This window comes from Micromesistius poutassou (genome assembly GCF_964030765.1).
Source record: "Micromesistius poutassou genome assembly, chromosome: 18".
In the NCBI taxonomy this organism is placed as follows: domain Eukaryota; kingdom Metazoa; phylum Chordata; class Actinopteri; order Gadiformes; family Gadidae; genus Micromesistius; species Micromesistius poutassou.
In genome coordinates this window covers 2,324,347-2,344,482 of record NC_140288.1, presented here as the reverse complement: position 1 = coordinate 2,344,482, position 20,136 = coordinate 2,324,347, and the positions used below count along the sequence as shown (strand labels likewise).

The following is a 20,136-nucleotide window of genomic DNA, read 5'->3' as shown; positions in this document are numbered from 1 at the left end:
TGGACACACACACACGCATGCACACACAAGCGCCTGCACGCACACACAAAGAAGTCCACATGCACACCTGCATGCATGCACACACAAACACACACAGGTCCACATGCACACCTGCTCACACACACACACACACACACACCTGCACACACACACCTGCTCAAATGTATGCACACACATATACTCCCATATGCACACCTGCTCACACACACACTTGTACACATGCATGCACACACATAACCCCACATACACACCTGCTCTCTCTCACACACACACACACACACACACACACACACACCTGCACAAATATATGCACACACATAGAGGTCCACATGCACACCTGCTCACACATACCGTTACACCTGCACACATGTATTCACACGTGTGCACATACACATCTTCCAAGAGAGATCCATAAAGTGTTGTGTGGTATGTTTGTGACAATTCACAAAATACTTGAAGCCAAGATGAAGGTTAACGTCAAGGAGACCATACATACACCTCACTGAAGAATAACTATGCTTCTGTCTCACTTATTCCTCTACAACTCAGCACAGATTCCTGAAAATAAACTTTCTAAAATTCAACAATTCTAAAATGTTCCCTTTTATCTTACTCATTCAATTACAAACATCATTACACAATGATTGATTTGAATAAACACAAACATATTGCATTGCATCATGCAGCTTTTCTGCATGCAGGCCTATATTGTATAGACCTATTTAAGTGTGTGTGTGTGTGTGTGTGTGTGTGTGTGTGTGTGTGTGTGTGTGTGTGTGTGTGTGTGTGTGTGTGTGTGTGTGTGTGCATATGATATGTGTGTGTGTGTGTGTCCTTCAGGTGGTAACCTAGTTTCTCTACCCTGGTAGCTCTGTGTGTAACCTGCAGCAGCAACCACTGCATGGTTCTCCACTAACGACCAATCAATTCCCAGCAATAGCATTGAAGGATTCTGCCAACACTGCACCGCCTTGGGACATGGGCTACCTTTGTCTCACTGGTCCAATGCCGGTCCAACACCAGGTTCAAGGATCATATATTTAAGCAATAGATCGTGACAGGCTGTGGTATACGCTCATTATACCACAGTTAAGGGGCGTTGTCCGTCCCGACACGCAGCGGGACGGCGAAATGAAAGTCATAGACAACCTCAATTTTGAAAAAGCGAGAAAGTCGGAAAAGCATTTTTTTTTTAACAAATACAAAAAAGTAGTCCCTCCTGGCTGCCTGCAAAGTGTACGGCGGTTGCTATGAACACACTGTAGCGTCCTTCAGAGAGAAGGCTAGGCTAGAGGTGGTAGCTTGGTTCGCTGGCAATTTAGCCTTCTATCGAGTTCACTCACCGTGTGCCTAATGCTTTACAACATTTCCAACCTCTCCAGCAATCAACATGTTTTTAGGCTTCAGTGAACTATGCTATTGCTTTTATATATAAATAAACAACAGTTCAAGTTAGGCGCGGAGTGATACTGAACTCTGTAAACTGAACGGGCGTCATAGCTGTGTGTATATACACTCAATATACAACAGTTGGGAACCAATCAGATCGCTTGATTTAAGCCACCCGTTTTATAAAAAAAAAAATATATATATATATATAGATGTATATTATTTAGTCAAATTAGCTATATTAAGCTTGGCAGGAGCCTTACAAATGACAACAAATCAATATGGCCTATTTTTATGTCATTCTTTTTCAGTATGTATTCCAGCATATTTGTGGCAAAATAATTTTTTACAGAGCAGGGTTAAATAAAGAATATAATATACTATTATTATCACTACTCTCATGAGAGTCCACATAAATGAATTAATTATATATGAATATAATAGAAAAGTTTTGACATGACACAAGGTGCCATGGGTTTTGGTTATAATAATACATTAATAATAATAATAATAATAAAATAATAACTAGTCCATACACCTATTAAAGTCAGACACTACCAGCTTTATGGTTATAATAATAATAATAATAATACTACATTCTCAAGATGTTGTCTTCTCTAGTGTGCAGAAGATTCAAGTGCAATAAAACACAACACTCACAGAAAATACATGCTTTGATACCACTCCTTAAATGCAACCGCAAAACATTAACGTTTACGATACTTGACATCTCCAAAAACGTATTTTGCCTATTGTCAGTGTATATCAACCTAAAGCGTTCCGACATTTAACATTGGAAAATGTTGACCGGCTCCAACTGCTTTGTAAAATGGGAAATGGGAATGCCAGCCATCAGCTGTCTGTTAGTCTTCAACAGAAATAAGAACATGTTCAACTGCAAAAGTAAATAAAAAAAGTAAGAAACCCTCTCAAAATGATCTACGGAGTGTGAGCTTGACACTTGAAGAGGATAAATTTGCACCTTTTTCAGACATGCTAATGAATGACAATGTTCTTTTGTTTCCAACCGCTGGCTGCCCTGTCTCGAAATGGAATTTGACTTCAGAAAATGAAACTGGGATTAATTAACCACCAAAAAAAAAGCATGTAGGGAAAATGTCCATTCCGCATGGGAGCTGTTCGGTAATTTGTGTGATTTGTATGCAGAAAAAAGGGAGGCCAAGTCTTGTGTCCTTGGGCGAGACATCCAACCACCTAGGCGAAGCACAACGACAGCCTTGCGGTGCAGACATGCTGTCCATGTTATCTCTCATAATGAGAGAGAGAAGAAACCCGTTTTCCCAAGGCTACAGAACACAGTTTGCCCATCTTGCCGCTGCAGTGACCACTGCCTGGTTGTCTGTCAAATTCAATTTGTTACAAATCAAAGTCTGCCTTGGCACGGAGGTCAGAACAATTTTCGGAACAAGTCAATCTTATACAACCAACCCGAAACTTTTCATTTTGTTCTTAAACCGCCCTTCATAGTCTATTATGAACACAATTCCTTCGTCATACTTGTCTGGCTTTGAGCCTCTCAACCCTTCCTCTAGTCATACATAATACACATACATGCCCTCCCATATCCAGCTCTAGAAATGCTCATTAAAAACATGGTGTTCAATAAACTCCAGCAGCAAAAGAGGTCACGAGGCCCGTAGCGGGAAAATGAATAAGGAATGCAGTGCGTGGCCTACTGGCATAAACCAGATATCTTCAGGGCGTGTCAGCATTTTGACAAGCAGTACAGGAAGAAGGGTGTCAGGCTTGCCATTTAGGCTTATCTCTGTATCTGGTTATGTGCAATAATGACACTTGAAGTATAGACGGAAATGTCAAAATAGCAACGGAAAACCTGTTTAAACGGTTAAATGGGTTGCTTCCAAAATAAACATCAGGGATTGACATAAACCTTTTAAACTTTTTTTTTCTCAGGGTTGTCTCACAAATGTCTCTCAAAGGTATGAAGTGTTAATTCTTCCGCTAGGGGTCTCTCAATCAAAAACAACAGACATGTTTGATGACATTGTGAAGTAACAGGGGAACATGGGAGTGTTGACTCATGTTCAAGGATGCCTTGATGTATTAAAGTTTTATTCCCGTTACGTTTAGTCACATTTATTCACGTCATATCATTTAATTCTAATGAAATTGCCGCAAGTAATAAACTTTCCTACATACCATTTAATGGGTGGACTATAAAACAGCTGTAGATAACGTTATGTGGTTTAGCCCAGCGCTGTTATCCGGGGTCAACACAATCCCACTAAAAATAATGTTATTTGTAACTTTATGACAATACCGTCATACACAGTACAGTGTTTCCCACAGAAAACGATTCTTGTGATATTCAAGAGATATGGCGGGGAACTAAAGACTCGATCACCAGTGTCCCATGTGTCTAGTGGTGTACACCTGCCGGTCTGGGACAGCGTGGCAGCACCACTCCTCTCAATAGAGCCATTTCTACACAATCAGTGAATTACCCAGTACCCTTCCCTAAACAATAGCCTAATTCGAATGCAATTAAACCGGAGACGTCTATCGTTTCAAAATGTTCGGTTTAGACGTGTAGCCTCCTAGCTCCACAAGCAGGTAAAGATAAGGTAAGGCCAATGGCACTCCGGTTTGGGTGTAATGCACATTGAATATATGTAATACATATTAAACTCACTTTTCATATGTGCACATTAGTAGAAACTATTGCAGGCCTTTCACTCAATAGAAGCAGCTACAGACTGTAGTTGCAGCTGGACTGTGTATCTGGTTAAAGTTTTTTGGCACTTCTGGCATCCTTAATGCTGATTAGTGAACTCGTGAACTGGATGGATACTATGAAAAATTCGACCAGCCGTCGTCTCTGCAGGGAAAAGCACACAACAATTCTTCCTCCCGCGCATGGTCATGTTTTGATTCCGAGTGTGAACGGAGAGGAGTGGATGTTCACAGACGGTCTGTTGTCAATGTGTTGGTGAGAGAGAGCGAGAGCAAAATTTTACCCGAGCAAAGTATATGTCTGTAAAACGCTGCATTAGCTTGGTGGCTGGCATGAGGTACTCGTCAAATTAGCACATCATAGTAAGCTAGACTATTTAGCTTACTATGACGACTGTTTTTGCTTGTTTCCCTGGAAGTTAGGGGTTTAAGGGTATATGACGTTGTTTACATGCAACCTCACCACATGTTGTGGACTGTTACCTTGAATAAAACTAAGGATTTCTCTGTGTTTGAACATTGTTTGAAAATATGGCCTACTAACAAATATCAGGGTGAACACTTTCACTTTATTTTTGTTTCGACCAATTTGCTGGATGGATCTGTAAGCACATAATTGGAATAAACACTTACCAGCAATATAACTTTTTCAGGTGGAAAAAAAAAAAGCTAGAACATAATTTCCGGACACCAACATTCATAGAAAAAGTGTATAGTTGTTTCAAATCAACACCACTGATTCAATGGACTTAACAGGATCCCCTTCTGAAAGCTTCCTCTACTTACGCAAATTAGTTCCTCTTCGGTACAATATCCCGGTAGAGAAACAGGAAGCAAGGCGTAACTAACTACTCCCCTTGCAGCGTTTGGTTTCTGGCCAAAGCTGTGTACCATCTCGCAGCAGTTCTGATATAACATAGTAGGACTGGTGGACCCCTGATAAGACTCAGGCTAATGATGAACACACTATGGCTGGGGTCAAACCTGACCAGGGCATGTGCTGAAAGCATTTTTATGGTTCTATTTTTGGCAGATGGTTCCAAATTGACTGCAGGCTGATTGTGGTTTAAGGGTTTGACCAACGGAGACTAATAACTTAATAACCCTTTTTCAGGTTGGGTTTGCAAACATATGATTGGATGTTCTTATTTATTTTTCATAGTATTCGCTAATACAGGTGTACGTTGTTTATACATACTTTGCCAATAGTCCCTAGCCAGTATTAGGCCTGTATCAAAATAATCTAATAATATATAATAATTGAATCTTTGATTTACTTGGTTAAATTAATTTGTAGGCTGAAAGTGTCTTTCAGTGAAATGTGTCATATTGTCTCCAATCTCATTATGCAATACATCCCCCGCTGTGGCACAATATGTCAAGTCTCTGGAGCCTGTTTTGTAGACTATGTTTTTCTTGTCACAATATGATTTATATGAATATCTAAAGAAGAAGAATTGTATTATTGTATTGAATGTCATTTCTTCCATTGTTTGTTAGATCAATTCTTTGTCTGAATGTGATAGAGTACTAGTGCTTTTGTTTTGAAAAAATAGAATATAAATAATGTTCATCTCGGCAACATGCTGAATTGACTTCTCTGCATGCAGGCGCATAGCTGTCGACAGAATGCACATTTTTATATTTTTATTTTATTTATAAAAAAAAAATGTATTTATTATTTTTTATTTATTTATTTGAATGTTTGTGGTTAGCAGGTTATTTAATCCTGACTGACTGAACTACTCGTTTTTTTTTAAACAATCACTACATTGTTTTTTTTTTAACGCCTTTGAGTGTAACCCAATCACGTGGCAGTGAGTTCTACATCAGCAAGCATCTCCGCTCCACTCCAACTATAAGAGTCTGAATGAGCAATCTATAAGGATAAATGTATAATGAGGCACAACACACACACACACACACACACACACACACACACACACACACACACACACACACACACACACACACACACACACACACACACACACACACACACACGCGCAAAAAGAAGAAAAAATAATAAAAGCCATTCTCACTACACCTGTGCTGCCGCCTCCTGGACGGAGACGACTCCTCTAGCGGGCACTGTACTATAAATGAACCGACAGCTTATGAGCCGTGCTCAAAGCAAGCAGGCGGCCGGAGAACCATACACACACACACACATACACATACACACGCACACACACGCGCGCGCGCACACACAAAGGACCGGGGATGGCGGGGAAACTACTGCGCCTCGTCGTGCTTCTCGTGCCGGGGCTTTTATCCACACACCTATGGACCGTGCGGGCGAACCGAGGCGGAGGCGGCGGTGGTGCGTCCCTGGAAGAGGACGGCAGGGACCGGGAGGGCGACGCGGAAACCCCTTGCGAAGTTAAAACCGTCACGGTGTCTACCCTGCCCGTACTCCGGGAGAACGAGTTCAGCTTCACCGGCGGCGGTGGTGGTGGTTCGGGGAGCATGGTCGGAGGTGGTGGTGGTGGTGGTGGTACTGGAGCAGGTGGTGGTGGAGGAGGAGGAGGAGGGGGGGAATCCCGTCTGTTATTATTCGTTAGAACAGACCTACCCGGACGAATTTCCGTCATGGATGATCTTGACAACACGGCTCTTCCTTACTTCACACTCGGTAAGGTCCTCATTGCTGTGCAAAGTGTTAGTTGTCCCTTCGCGGTACTCAGAGCTGTGCAAGTGGGGGCGCATTGGCATCATACCTTGCTGGATGTTATAGGAAAACATGCACTTAAACCTTTACTTCCACCTTCTCTCTCTCTGTCTCTTTCTCAAAATAATGCTTTTTTGGAGTTTGTGTGTGTGTGTGTGTGTGTGTGTGTGTGTGTGTGTGTGTGTGTGTGTGTGTGTGTGTGTGTGTGTGTGTGTGTGTGTGTGTGTGTGTGTGTGTGTGTGTGTGTGTGTGTGTGTGTGTGTGTGTGTGTGTGTGTGTTTGCGTCTGTCTGCGTGTGCGTGTGCGTATGTGTGGACATATTTTTAAGGGATGGCATCCCAGAGTAAACCTCAATGACTTCGGCGTTCACGTGTCCCGCCACGGCTGAATAAACTTGTAATACTTCTTAAAACGCATGGTGGTGTGGTTGGCGAGTGTGGTTCTGAGTGGGGCTTAGCATTGAGAAGGTGTCCTAGGCTGCCTTCATGCACACCCCGCTCTGTCTTTCTTGTATACCACACTACTGGCTTGTAGGGGCTCCTGTATGAAACTTGGGCATGATTTAAACGTCACGCCTCATTGCCTACGTCATATAAGGTGCCCCCATTTGTTTTACTTCACGTGCTTTTATAATAAATACCCATCATAAGTTTGACAAATGAATGCCAGACAAAATCTAGAGTGTCTTTTCCATGGCATCTGTTACAAGCTTAACTGCACTGCAGTTATATAGATGTAGGCTCAAGCTTGATCCAGGAAAACATATGTTACTCTTCCTCAATGATATCCACTGTTTGCATACATCCACAATGCATGTACAATACAGCAGATTAAATGAGCATAGGCCATGATACAGGGACTACTTTTGAGGATGAATTGCATTGAAGTGGCTCGGTGGGTGCAGAATAGTTCTCTTCAGGGTTTTCATACAGGGAGGTGTGTAGTTTATTGAGCATTGAGTGTTTACCAACCTGCCTGGTGTTAGAGTGGAGAGGGGGTAGTGATTTACTCAACGCGCTGGCGTACAGCAAGTGCATCACACCTGACTCAGTATGATTTAAAAACAACAGAAAGTAAGTAGGAAATCACTCTCGCAAATCCAATAATGGACCACAGAGAGCTGCGGAACAGCTTGCGAACAAAAGCAACGACGCCGGGCCCAGTATAAATCCGATAATGCCAGAATTAAAATAAAAATCCACGCAATTGCCTCATTATCACAGTGCTCATCTCTCTCTCTCTCTCTCTCTCTCTCTCTCTCTCTCTCTCTCTCTCTCTCTCTCTCTCTCTCTCTCTCTCTCTCTCTCTCGCCCTCTCTCTCTGTCCGACTTCCTTGCTCCTTTTTTTTTTATATTCAGTATCAATTTCAATTTCTCTCTTTTTGTTTTTGTTTCAGAGAGTGCAGACTAGACAGACTGCAGGGCTGGGTTGTGAGGCTGGGGGTGGGCGGGGCTGGAGCATTAAGTGACTGAATCACTCTCTATTCTCATTAAGGACAACAGTTGAGTAGTGAGAAAGGCAGCCCTGTCCTTCCATTCAGCCAACGAGCAAATTTGTTGCACACAAGCACCACCAACACCACCCACCCTCCACAATCCTCCATTCAGTGCTTGACTGCACACTGCACAAGAAAAGGGCAGACGTTTTTTGTGGGTGCTGTGCGTGTGTTTGTGTGTGTGTGCTGTGCGTGTGTGTGTGTGTGCTGTGCGTGTGTGTGTGTGTGTGTGTGTGCGGGTTGCTTTGCGTCCTTGTGCGAAACTTCGCTTGGTTTTTGAAGCACATGAGTTTGTGTGGATGTGGAACGTATGACTTTGCATGCAGAACGTTTGATGTGCCAGCAATCGGGGTAAATGTGTTTTCATGCACAGCCGAAAAGGTTCAGGGTTCATACCCCAACCCCCCCCCCCCCCCCATCCCCCACTACCTGCTCATTAATGACGTGTGAATTATGAGTTATTATCTAAAAAGAACTCACGTTGCTTCTTCTGCACCTGCAGTTTTTGCCCTGAAAGGCAAACATGACACGTGGTGGATTTTGCTGATGCAGACTGTGAAGGGAAAGTATACAGAGGCCTGCCTGTGTGTGTGTGTCTGTGTGTGTATGTGTGTGGGTGTGTCTGTGTGTTGGTCCGGTGTGCAGTTGGGCTTGTGGAGGAGCATATTGATTGTTTGATTGTTTGATTTACGTGATTATGCGGTGTTCAATATTCATTGGCTTGCTGACTTCGCGTCGGGCCAGAGTTCTGACCCATTTCGTTTAAACACTGATTTGGAGGAGGAATGGGCTGAACTCCTCATGCTTAAAGGGATACACATTGGATTTTTAATAATAGGACTGCTTCATACGTATGTGGCGAATAAAATCACCGTCTCATCATCAACTCTGTTTCCGACCCAGAAAATGGCAGAGAGGTTGGATCATTAACATAATTTTACCGAACATGAGGCAAATTGAGAATAAAAATCCTTGACCAATGGTCCAATCTTTTGCGGATGTTGTGTATCGCGAACACTACGTTTGTACATACATGGCATTAGCTCTTGGATGTAGTGTCACATTTCTGTGAACCTTGGTAATGACGTGATTAGGGAAATGATCAGCATGGCATGCTGATGAAAGTCTATGTCATATGTTGGAAACATTTATGGGGAGGAAAATGTTGAAACAAATGCAAGTTAGCTTTGGGGAAGATGTTGGAAACAACATTTTAACAACCACAAAGTCTGAACTAGCCTCCTTGTGCTGTTCCTCATGTATCTTGTTGCATGCTTTAGGTTGCATTATCTAGCATATTAGCTTTAAGCTCAGAGGCTCCATAGATTATATAAACTGACTGAATGAGAATGTATCATTATATGCCAGGTTTTTATATCAATATTTAAATAATGTTTGTTCTGCCTGCTACTCAAGTGGAAGCTGTAAAGTGATGTTAGAAATACAATTTTCTCCACGGACCGTAGGCTATAGAAAAGAAAGAGTATATTGTACATTTAGCAACAATATTCAATTCAAACTGCATATAAGCTGTGTGAATAGGACTTTATCACTATTTTAGAGCTGTCTACACCTTGTCTCACCATCGTAAACACACATTGTCTTGTTTTATACCTTTTTCTTTTTTTTTTTTTTTTTTTCTTATTTCATATCACGATCCATCTCACAAAACCGAGTCAACAGAATAAAAAACGAGAAGGGATGTTTTTTTTTTTTCCCGATGCATTTCCGAATTTCTTGAAGGAATAGCAGTTACATCATTCGGCTATATACCTGCCGTTTCCATCTCCAATCATTAAAATTAACAGCGACACGCAGAGGGCCCCAGGGAGGTGCTCAGCCTGGGGCCCTTTCCCACCTTTGCAGACACATATAGGAACACGCAAAACAAACACCTTGCTTTGTCTTCACCACATCTTCATTATACACACACACACACACACACACACACACACACACACACACACAGTTGCCTATGCTCAATGTTTAATACCGTGTCTGTAATTGCATGTGCAGGGTTGGGATTGAACGTGTGAGTCCAGAGCTGGAGGGGTTTCATAACCTGGTTTTAAATGACCCCCCCCCCCCCCCCCCCCACACAACTCTACCCGGTCAAAAACACGCAGGCCTTGGCTTAGATTTATTACGTCGAATTTGGCGCAGAGCTCATGAGCTGAGGGAAATGGAACTAGATAAGGAATGTGGAATAATCCCATTCCGTCTTACCGGTTTCACTTTCATTATCTATTTATTGTGTGGGTTTGGGAGGCGAAAAGTAACAACAAACGAACCCCAGCGGTACAGAGAGACAGAGTTTTAGACAGAGGCCCCCGTCCACACTGAGCCAATTTTTTTTGGTGAAAACACCTAAGTCTTGTGCGTTCGGGCCGACCGTCCGACCAGGTCCCAGGGCGGATACGATAAAAACAGACCTATGCGTTTTCGTGTTAAGATTCATGTGGACGCCTGAAATGCAAACAATGCAAACGTCGCCCCCCCCCCACCAGCTGGGCGACGTTAGAGTTGCATTGAATAATTCCAAAAAAAAAATAGACTTGTATTATTTTTGTAGCTTTAAATACAGCCCCTTGGTAAATTGAATTACTAAATGTACATTAAAAAATGTTTAACAATTGCTTTCTCCTCCTCGACTGTATGTTTGTATACAGCGCACAGGCAGGCTTGATGCACTCCACTTTTTTTTGTGGAGAACCAGCGCCACACAGTGGCCTTGAATATGTACTACAGCGGTTCTACAGCTCGATAAGTCCGTCTTTACGGAGATATTCTTGAAACGCATCAAAGGAAAACGGAGGGGAAAAGATTGTTTTTGCCCGTGTGGACGGGGCCAGAGTTTTAGGCAGAGAGACAGTTTTAGGCAGTGAGCTTACGACAAGGTGCTCTTTATTTACCCTAATTGTGCAGTATGTTTGTGGGCGTTTAGTTTGTGTTTGCACAAAAAAAGTTTGATTTTTATGAAATCTGATACCATTGTTCACAGTATGGTGGTTGTTATGGTGCTAATGTTAAGTGATGGCTGGGGAGCTGGACTACAGGAAATGTTTAGGCTACTTTATTTAGGATAGACACGGTATTCACACACAGGATATTACAAATTCTCATAAATGCACTTCTTTCTTTCCTCTTGCATTGTGGGAAACCGAACCCCTGCACTTTGGTTTCGCCGTCTTGAGTTTCCATAACCTCTCCCTTAGAAGTCCTCCCATGTGTGTCATGAATCATGATTCTCATTCTCCCTCTCTTCTCTCCCTACCTCTTTCTTTACTCTGTCCTTCAATCTTTCCTCGTGGGAGTATCAAAATATTTTTCTTCAGAGATTTAAAGATTTCTTTACAGATTTAAAGGCAGCAGCGTTTAGCACTGAGTGACCAAATGTCAGCGGCACTTGAGCGCAACGCTTCCCGTGGCGGTGAACATGTACACGGCTGGGAAACGCTTCTCAATCACACGTCAAAACCCATCGTATGGTTGGTGGAAAGCTCTGGAGAAAGGTCAGGAACATTTTTCCAACGGACATGAGTATGCCTTCAGGAAAGGAAATTCTACGATCGGAAATATTCTCCAGTGTATTTATACACTTTAGTTTTATCCAAAGCGATTGAAAGTGAGTTGAGCCATGCGTAATTTAGGAGCAGGTACGGGTCGTGCACGTCTTGCACATGGAAGGCATCCCTGAGCGGGATGCCGTAACCCCTACCTGAGTTGGAGTGGAGTTGAACATCCAAACCAGTACACTATCCTGATGCACTTATATGCTTGCAATGGGCTTAGTTTAGTTTACCTTTTTGGTCTTGTGTTATCAAAGCAAGGATGTTGCTTCACTTCTGTCCTAAAGAAATTAGATTTGGCCAGCTTAGAGGCAGAAAGCGCTGGCTGGTAACATGTTGACTAATCGATCCAGGCTCTAGCTCCCTCTTACTGTGACAACATGAACAGATACCATAAACAGGAGCTGTTCACACTGGGCACTTCGTGGCTTGATGTCTGGTCATTGTTGTTGGCATTTCTTTGTATATTTATTGTGAGGCAACTTTCACTATAATAAATGCTGGTGGTATACCTACAATTGAATTTAGTGTATCTCGACTTTCTATCGTCAAACTAAACCAAGGTTCAGTTTTGTGTTTTCGCAGGTTAAATACAGCGGAAATACCACTAAGATTATTTGGTTCCTCTGGTTCCTTTGGTTCCTCGTTTTGAAATCAAAGCCCAAGTCTGGGGAAAAAATGGTTAAACAACAGCTAAGCAACAACAGCCCTTCAACCTTTCTCTATTGGCCATTACTGCAGCTCTGGAGTGTTTATTTGCATGAAATGGACCCTTACTCAGCTTCTTTCCACTCTCAAGCTGCCAAGATCCTTGGTTCCGCCCTTTCAAATGGTTTCCCTGTCGCCCTCGCCTCCAATTGACAATGAGTGACTTGCGGTCGCCTTGCCTCTGGTCACTGGTGGTGTGTGTGCGTTAAGGGTGTTTGTCGTGGCCATCGCCACCACAGAGGGAATTAATTGTTGTCGATGACCTACTGATTGCCCTATTCAGCAAGTCGACAACAAGAGGGAGAAGAGAACAAGTAGAGGGCTCCATTACTGGGCCAATGCACACTGTGGTATGCTTTGATTTTGCTGCAATGCTATCATTGACCAGAATACTTGCAAGCAATACAATAACAAAGTCAAGCCGATTTAAATTGATGTTTTGATGTTGTAGTCATATCACAAAAACTTCAGTTAACACATATTTTATCCAATGCAATGGAAAGTGTATAGAGAAATACATAATTGCTTTTAGCTATTGAATGTGTCCAACACATACACACACAGCAGTTCAACAGTCAGTCTGATGGCAAGTCATATACTATACACTCACAGTTTATCTTAATAATGAAGACACACATTGACTGTAACAGCATTAAACAAATGCAACAACAACTCCCATCCAAAAGGCAAAGGGTTTGAGCTCCATTTTCATCAGTGATGAACTTAATTCACTATTAGTTGCTTTGCATAAAAGCCAAATTGAGCTTAATTTGCGAAACGACTAGGAACAATACGTGACTAACAAAGCATTGGATTAGGCTTGACAAATCTGGTGGAAAAGGGAACAGTTTTGATATCAACACTGCTGTGTACCATATCCTCTGATGGTTTCTCAAAGGGCTACCATTCGGCCTCCATTAGCCCACCACTGCTAGAAAGAGTCCACTGCTTTATTATGGAAAGCTTTGAAAGCTTCCAATGGTTTGCTGATAACTCTGGGGGGCGTGGGTGGGCACATTACAGTTAACCGCCTCCAGTCCACCAACACCACTACCGCTCTCTAGACTCAGTCTGTGTAAATCGAAACCAGTGTGCCTGCAATGCACTCTTTTCATATCCAGAAAGCATGAAGAACAACCCAACCAAAATATAAAGGCCACAACTACAACACACCACCTTTATCATCTTCCTCTGCTTTTGAGCGGGGATGCTGACTTGTCTGGTCTGGGCTTTTTGACGATTTTCTGTGTGTGTGTGTGTGTGTGTGTGTGTGTGTGTGTGTGTGTGTGTGTGTGTGTGTGTGTGTGTGTGTGTGTGTGTGTGTGTGTGTGTGTGTGTGTGTGTGTGTGTGTGTGTGTGTGTGTGTACCACTTCTTATCTTTTAATGTAACCTAGGCCGTAAATGGTCTCTTCCAGGCCCCAGCAGTGTCATACCCCTGTGTATCATTATTTTCTATAGGACTCTGACTTGGTGTCTCTCGCCTTTTACCAGTGACCTCGAAGGGGAGAACATGCTATGAACTTGGCTAACCACACACACACACACACACATACACAGTGTGTGTGTAGAGAGTGACTTTATAAAATAAATGCGAGTTACTTGTTTGTCGTGGTCATAGGTTTTCCTTATTGGTTAGCGTATTGGTGGGCGTTTTCCATATCCAACCTGTTTTTGTAGGGAAGCCACTTTTTTTCGATTATCCAAAAGAACATTATGTTTCAATAACATGTTTTGCAAAGTTTTATGGGCCATTTCCTGGTTCATTTTATGGATGAGACATCCCTGATGCCCTCATTTGTTATGTATTCGTCTTGTGTAAGAAAGTTTGCCATTTTGGCTCTGCTATTACAGACACATTGTTTTATGGCATTACCAAGTTAGGTGCGGTATGGATGAAGATGATACGGGTGACTTGATCAAATAGTACACAGTGTGCTATTTTATTATTACAACTCTCTCATAAGTTATTCATGACCTATTACACCAATGACACATTTGTAATGCTTTGTGTTGGTTTGTGCCAGCCCTCTGGTAGCAGACTTAAAGCGGGTGCAGTTTGACAAGGGGAATCGAGGTAACAGCAGTCAAGTGTACCACCACCCCCCCCCCCCCCAAATCAGACATCCACCGGGGACTGCGGTCTAAAGCCTTGGCTCGTGCACTTGTTCTGCCTGCCTGTCCGTACCTGTCACCACTAAAGCAGGCCTGTCTGTCATTCCTCTGCTGCTCTCCTACTGCAGAGTGGATGTCTAAACTGCTGTGTCAGTGGATTCCTTTTTCCCGTTTTCTTTTTTGGTTTTGGTTTTACATCAACCGTTGTTCATAACCGGCCGGTGCACCACAGTCACCACAATGTCTTCTGTCAAACTATTTTTTTAATAATAATTAATACAAATGTAATGAAATAATGATATTTCTAGGGCAATTATGTTGCAATGCTATTGATATATTGTGTGTGTGTGTGTGTGTGTGTGTGTGTGTGTGTGTGTGTGTGTGTGTGTGTGTGTGTGTGTGTGTGTGTGTGTGTGTGTGTGTGTGTGTGTGTGTGTGTGTGTGTGTGTGTGTGTGTCGGGGGGGATAGCAATTAATAATGTAGTTATGAAACCGTCGGCCTTTGGAAGGACAAGCTGGCGCTAGGGAGGCATCTATATCTTATCATTAACCACGCTTTCAACAGAATCGCTGCAAAGCCTTACCCCTGAAACACAAGCCCACTTGGCTAAATGTATTGCATCCTCATACTCTGGGCTTCAAAGGGAAACAGAGAAAAACAGCCTAAAACAGGCCAGATGAAAGCCACGCTCCCTCTGGTTTAGGTCTGGTTTTCCATCTGTGTCTCTCCACTATGCCCCTGCTCTATGGGGTAGCCTCTCTTATTGAGGAATGCTCTACGGTGGTGCACTGTGTCCAGAGAATTCATCTATCGACTACCTTTCTCCATCTGCAGATGGTAATATCTGACTGGGCTTGCGTTCGACCCAGCTGAAAGGTTTGGGGTTTGAATCCCAATGTCTGCAGTCTAATTGTAGGCATTCTTGAGCAAACTATTCCCTGTATGTCACAGAGGAAAAGTGTCTGCTAAATGAAAATGAAAGGTTTTTATTTGGCAAACTACAGCGTTGTGAACTAAGACTTAGAGTCGGAACATTCAAAATTTTGTCTCGAAGCTCTTAACAAAAGATGTATGAGAACCATAAAATTTGCAGCTTGGCACCCATCAGAGTGTGACTTCTGGTATTCAAACCTTTTGTTTCGCAATGTTTTGAATTACCTAAATATTCTATCACCATTTGTCCAAAATAGTTATTTTACCCGAAGCGATAAGGACATCATGCTTAAGTATGCTGACCGTGACTGTGGACCTTTCTATTTGAACAAGTCAATGTCACTTCTGAGTCGAATCACTCCATAATCTCTTTTTGACAGCTAGCTGGCTCATAGCTTGCAGGTTTGCTTAGTGAAAGGCGATGCAACAAGACGCGACATGGGATGGATCGTCACTTAATTTAAACTTTTTGTTTCCTTTAGTGTGTGTGTGTATGTGTGTGTGCGAGAGAGAGAGACAGAGAGGACTCTGGAAATTAACCTTTATTGATATCCATATCTCTATCAGACAATGCCTATTTTATGTGTCAAAAGAAACAGGCAGTAAAAATGATTAAACAAAATGAATAAATATCCTAATGCATAAACCTTTAGCTGCCTATGTTTTGGCAAACAGTTCAACTACATGTGCCTTGTAAGCCTCAGGCTATCAATCACAAACTTAAATTAGACAATGAAATATGCCATCCCTCTTTGAACAAACATAAATTCTGACCAGGCTAATTCTGGCCAATGTCCCAAATAGCCCATGGACTTCACCCCCATCACAAACTTGAATTATATAATGAAATATGCCATCAGTAGCGACAAACTTCTAGCAAATCTGCGTCAAATCTGCACCTTGGAACATAAAGCCAGGCCAAATAATTCCCACGGCAGCATTGGCAGCAGCTGATTGTTTTTACGATAACATTTTAGGATTGATGATCAATTCAACCCACGCATTTTTCATTATAATGCCAATTATATGCCTATTCTAGACATAGAATAGAATAAACCAATAAACAACGAAAAAAATTTACATTTAAAAATTTACCTGAATTTCTTGGAATTCAGGTAACCAGCTATAAACGTAGCAGTCTAACCATCAAAATTATTCAGCTGACTGAACTCAAATGCTAGACATGGGTTTGTTTGTTTATATACCTCTGCTGAATATGCCTAACCTTAGGTCTGTTTAGAATTTGTCTTAGCACTATGCAGGAATAACATTGCATCTACAGTGTCAGGATTCAGGCGAGAGCGCCTGGCTTCTGTAACGCGCCCTGCTGCACTGAAGGAGCACTCGCTCGCAGCACTTGTTGCTGGAACGCATAGAATTCGCTTCGCAAGGTGTTGTAGTCATGGGAATGGCCTTGTTTCTCCCAAAAGGAAAGTAGATTTTCCTCTGCTGATCCATCTATATGGAAGTTTGTAGAGGAGTACTCCTGTACCTCATCCACAATTAGGCCCGTTGTATCCTCCTCCCATTCCGTAAAGTCAATCCTTGGCTTTTTCGATATTGCGCCGTCACCTACAAAAGACTGATGGAATATAACATTGATCCATGTCGGTACATAGCCTAACATTTTATACTTATAATGAAAAACACACAATCAAGAGCCTAATTAGACTTAATATCCTAAGCAAAGTTTCGACTCACCACCTTGCTCTGTTGCTGGCATGGGCTCGGTGACTGGGTTGATTTCTTCTCCATCATGACTGAGACGGACGCCTTCCTCTAGTAAAAGTTTGCGAACTTGCTTAAGCACTTGTCTGTCCTCTTCTGCCCGCATTTTAAGGGACTTGAATTTTGGGTGGAGAAAAGTGGCAATTTTATGAGTAGCAGTAGGGCACAGCTTATCATCAAGCAGGGATGATAGGGACGCGTAAGAGCGCAGAGTTTTCATGTAAGGTTGGTCTCCAAACTTGGGCTCACAGTGTTTTTTGAGCTTGGAAAACCAGAGCAACACCATGTGAATGGTTGGGTAATGTTCCCCTTCAAGCTCAGTGATGGCTAACTTGAAAAGGGTGAGAAAGTCGATCAAGTGTGTTGATCCTGGTGGATGCCATCAAGGCGATGTTCTTGGTCTCTGTTCTCTAGCAGCTCTCTTATGTCTTGGTATTGTCTCTGTATCGATTCCAACATAGTGACTTTACTGTTCCACCGTACATCACATTCTTGATTCACGGTGTGCTTTAGGCTGGCGATCACACCGGTTCTCTTCAGGTATGCGACAAGCTCTTTGCAGTAATCCATCATGTCCACTACATCCTCAATGCTATCGGAATCGGCGCCCTTTGTACTGAACGTATGTCTCAGCACTGTGTTAATGATGTGTGCTGAGCACAAAATCCAGTGATAGGATTGGAGTGCAGCCTTTATGTTTGAGCCCTGGTCACTGACAACAACTATTGTGTCTGTCTGTATTCCATAGGACGTAAGGAATACAGACAGACACAATACAGACAAACACACTGGTAATCTGATCATGGAGGTTTTCGCTTGTTTTTTTCAGGGTAGGGTCAAATTCCACAGTTGCCAAAATACGATTTACCAGCTTCCACTCACTGATGTAGTGAAACGTAAGGACTGTGTATGCCCTCTTTTTAAATTTATCAGTCCACATATCTGTGGTTACGGCAATACCACCGTTGCTGCTTAGAGCTCTCTGGATGGCATCCGAAAGTGTCTGCTTATCAATGGAAGCCTGCTTCTTTGCCCCATCGCAGACCGTTTGCCTATGGGGTAAGATAGCACCAGCGTCAACGGAACCGAATTTAGCACCTATGTCAATCAACGTCTGGGCCACTTTGTGGAATCCTTTACCAGACACTAAATCGAACGGGCGCATATCAAGAGAGCTAGCCTAGTCCTAACTAGACCTTCGTACTCATTTCATTCATACCGATGGTCAAGAACTGCTATAGAGACAAACGATTTCTCACTTGAAGGCGGGTGCTGTTGAAGTTTAAAACCTATTGGCTCTGCCCAGTGCCACTCCGGATCTGCCTTAACCAATCGCTAACGTTTGGTCGTGACATATTTCATGCTTAGCAAACTTCTTCACCACTAACGGAGCCAGCTGGAAAATTTAACTTTTCCTGAATCCCGTGGAAAGAAGCGCCACAACATCTTGACCACCAACAAAAAAAAAATCTGGCTTTAATTTATCTATATTCGGCAGAGTTTCCACAACAGACCAAATAGCTTTCTCCATGGTCTACCTGCTGCTTTCTGGTATTTGTTTGACTACAACTGAAACTCGCGCACAACCTGTACGTCACTGTTCTCAGGCCGCGCCTCCTGTTCGCTGATTGGAGGGACAAACTTGAGGGAAAAGAAATCGAACATACAGCACTCCCAGACCTAGTTCTTAAGTGAAATGAAAATTGAGCGGAAGTACGGAGGCGGGCGGAACCAGGCTACAAGAGAGCACAGGTCCACACATGAATCTGTCAGCTTTGATTTGACATCCTGTGGTACTCTATTGGGATCTCGACGGACAAAACTTGTCAATGTGTTTGTGGAGGTTTGGTGTTTAGCACACATGTGATGCACAATGTTAGACGTACCCGTCTTGTGACTGTCATGAACATAGAGAGCTTCGCAGCTTTTGCAAATGATATAGCCTGCACTGGTGTTATCCTTATTCACCACTTCATAAAATGTATCCCAGGCAGCACTTTTCCCACCTTCTTTTGTCTTCGTTTTTAATTCTCCCTTTCTGAGCTTTTCACGTAGGCCTAGGCCTACTACCTTCGCTGCCATCTTCTCCGATAATAAACAAAGCAGCATGCAACTATAGGCTAAATTACTGCCTGATGAAAATTTGACTATTTCAAAGTGTGCTCGGATGTAGATAACGATATTAAACAATGTGTATATATTTTTAATTTGATTGGTTAAACCGCCACCCGCCCAAATTTAATTTTAAAATATAATTTTTTGTCACGTCAGCCGCCCGATCCGTGGTTTAGCCGTGCATCTCATATATATATATATATATATAGACTGTTTTACATTATGAAAGAGTTAATAAGGATTTGAATGAATGAGTTTGGCGCCTACTACTGTGGGGCGGCCATTCAATTCCTGCCTTCAATGTGCCAAATATGGTCGTTTTCGCTGCTGGTTGCAAAAATGGCGATAACATAACGTGAAATCCAAAGCTTCATAATGGTGTAAACCAATGGGTGACATCAAGGAGCCTTCTTCCTTATGTTTAACAGTCTATGGATTTGAACTAAGAACCTTTCAGCCAAGTCAAACACCCCAAGCCACTAGACTATGGTGCCCTGCATATCTTGTATATCCCCTATTGAGATGTGGTACCTAATGTTTGGGAATCAGTCTTTCAGCCTCTTGCTTTATCCACAGATGTATTATTTGTTGTACCATGTAATATCTGCCATTAGTTCCACAGCGCTTGCAGTAGTTGTCTTGAGAGGAAAAATAAAACACTGCAGTAAGCAGGTAGGTAGCTTGGCAGAAATCACAAAC

The 20,136-nt window shown here is 42.5% G+C and overlaps 1 protein-coding gene across 1 annotated transcript in view; it reads left to right on the top strand.

Annotated features, from left to right (window-relative positions):
• Nucleotides 1-6,327: 6,327 nt before the first annotated feature.
• astn2 (astrotactin 2) overlaps nt 6,328-20,136 on the top strand; it is a gene marked incomplete at both ends in the record, with an annotated part of 226,615 nt that continues 212,806 nt past the window's right edge. The window contains 1 exon segment of the mRNA XM_084483245.1: nt 6,328-6,739. Coding sequence (XP_084339371.1) covers nt 6,328-6,739 — 412 coding nt within the window.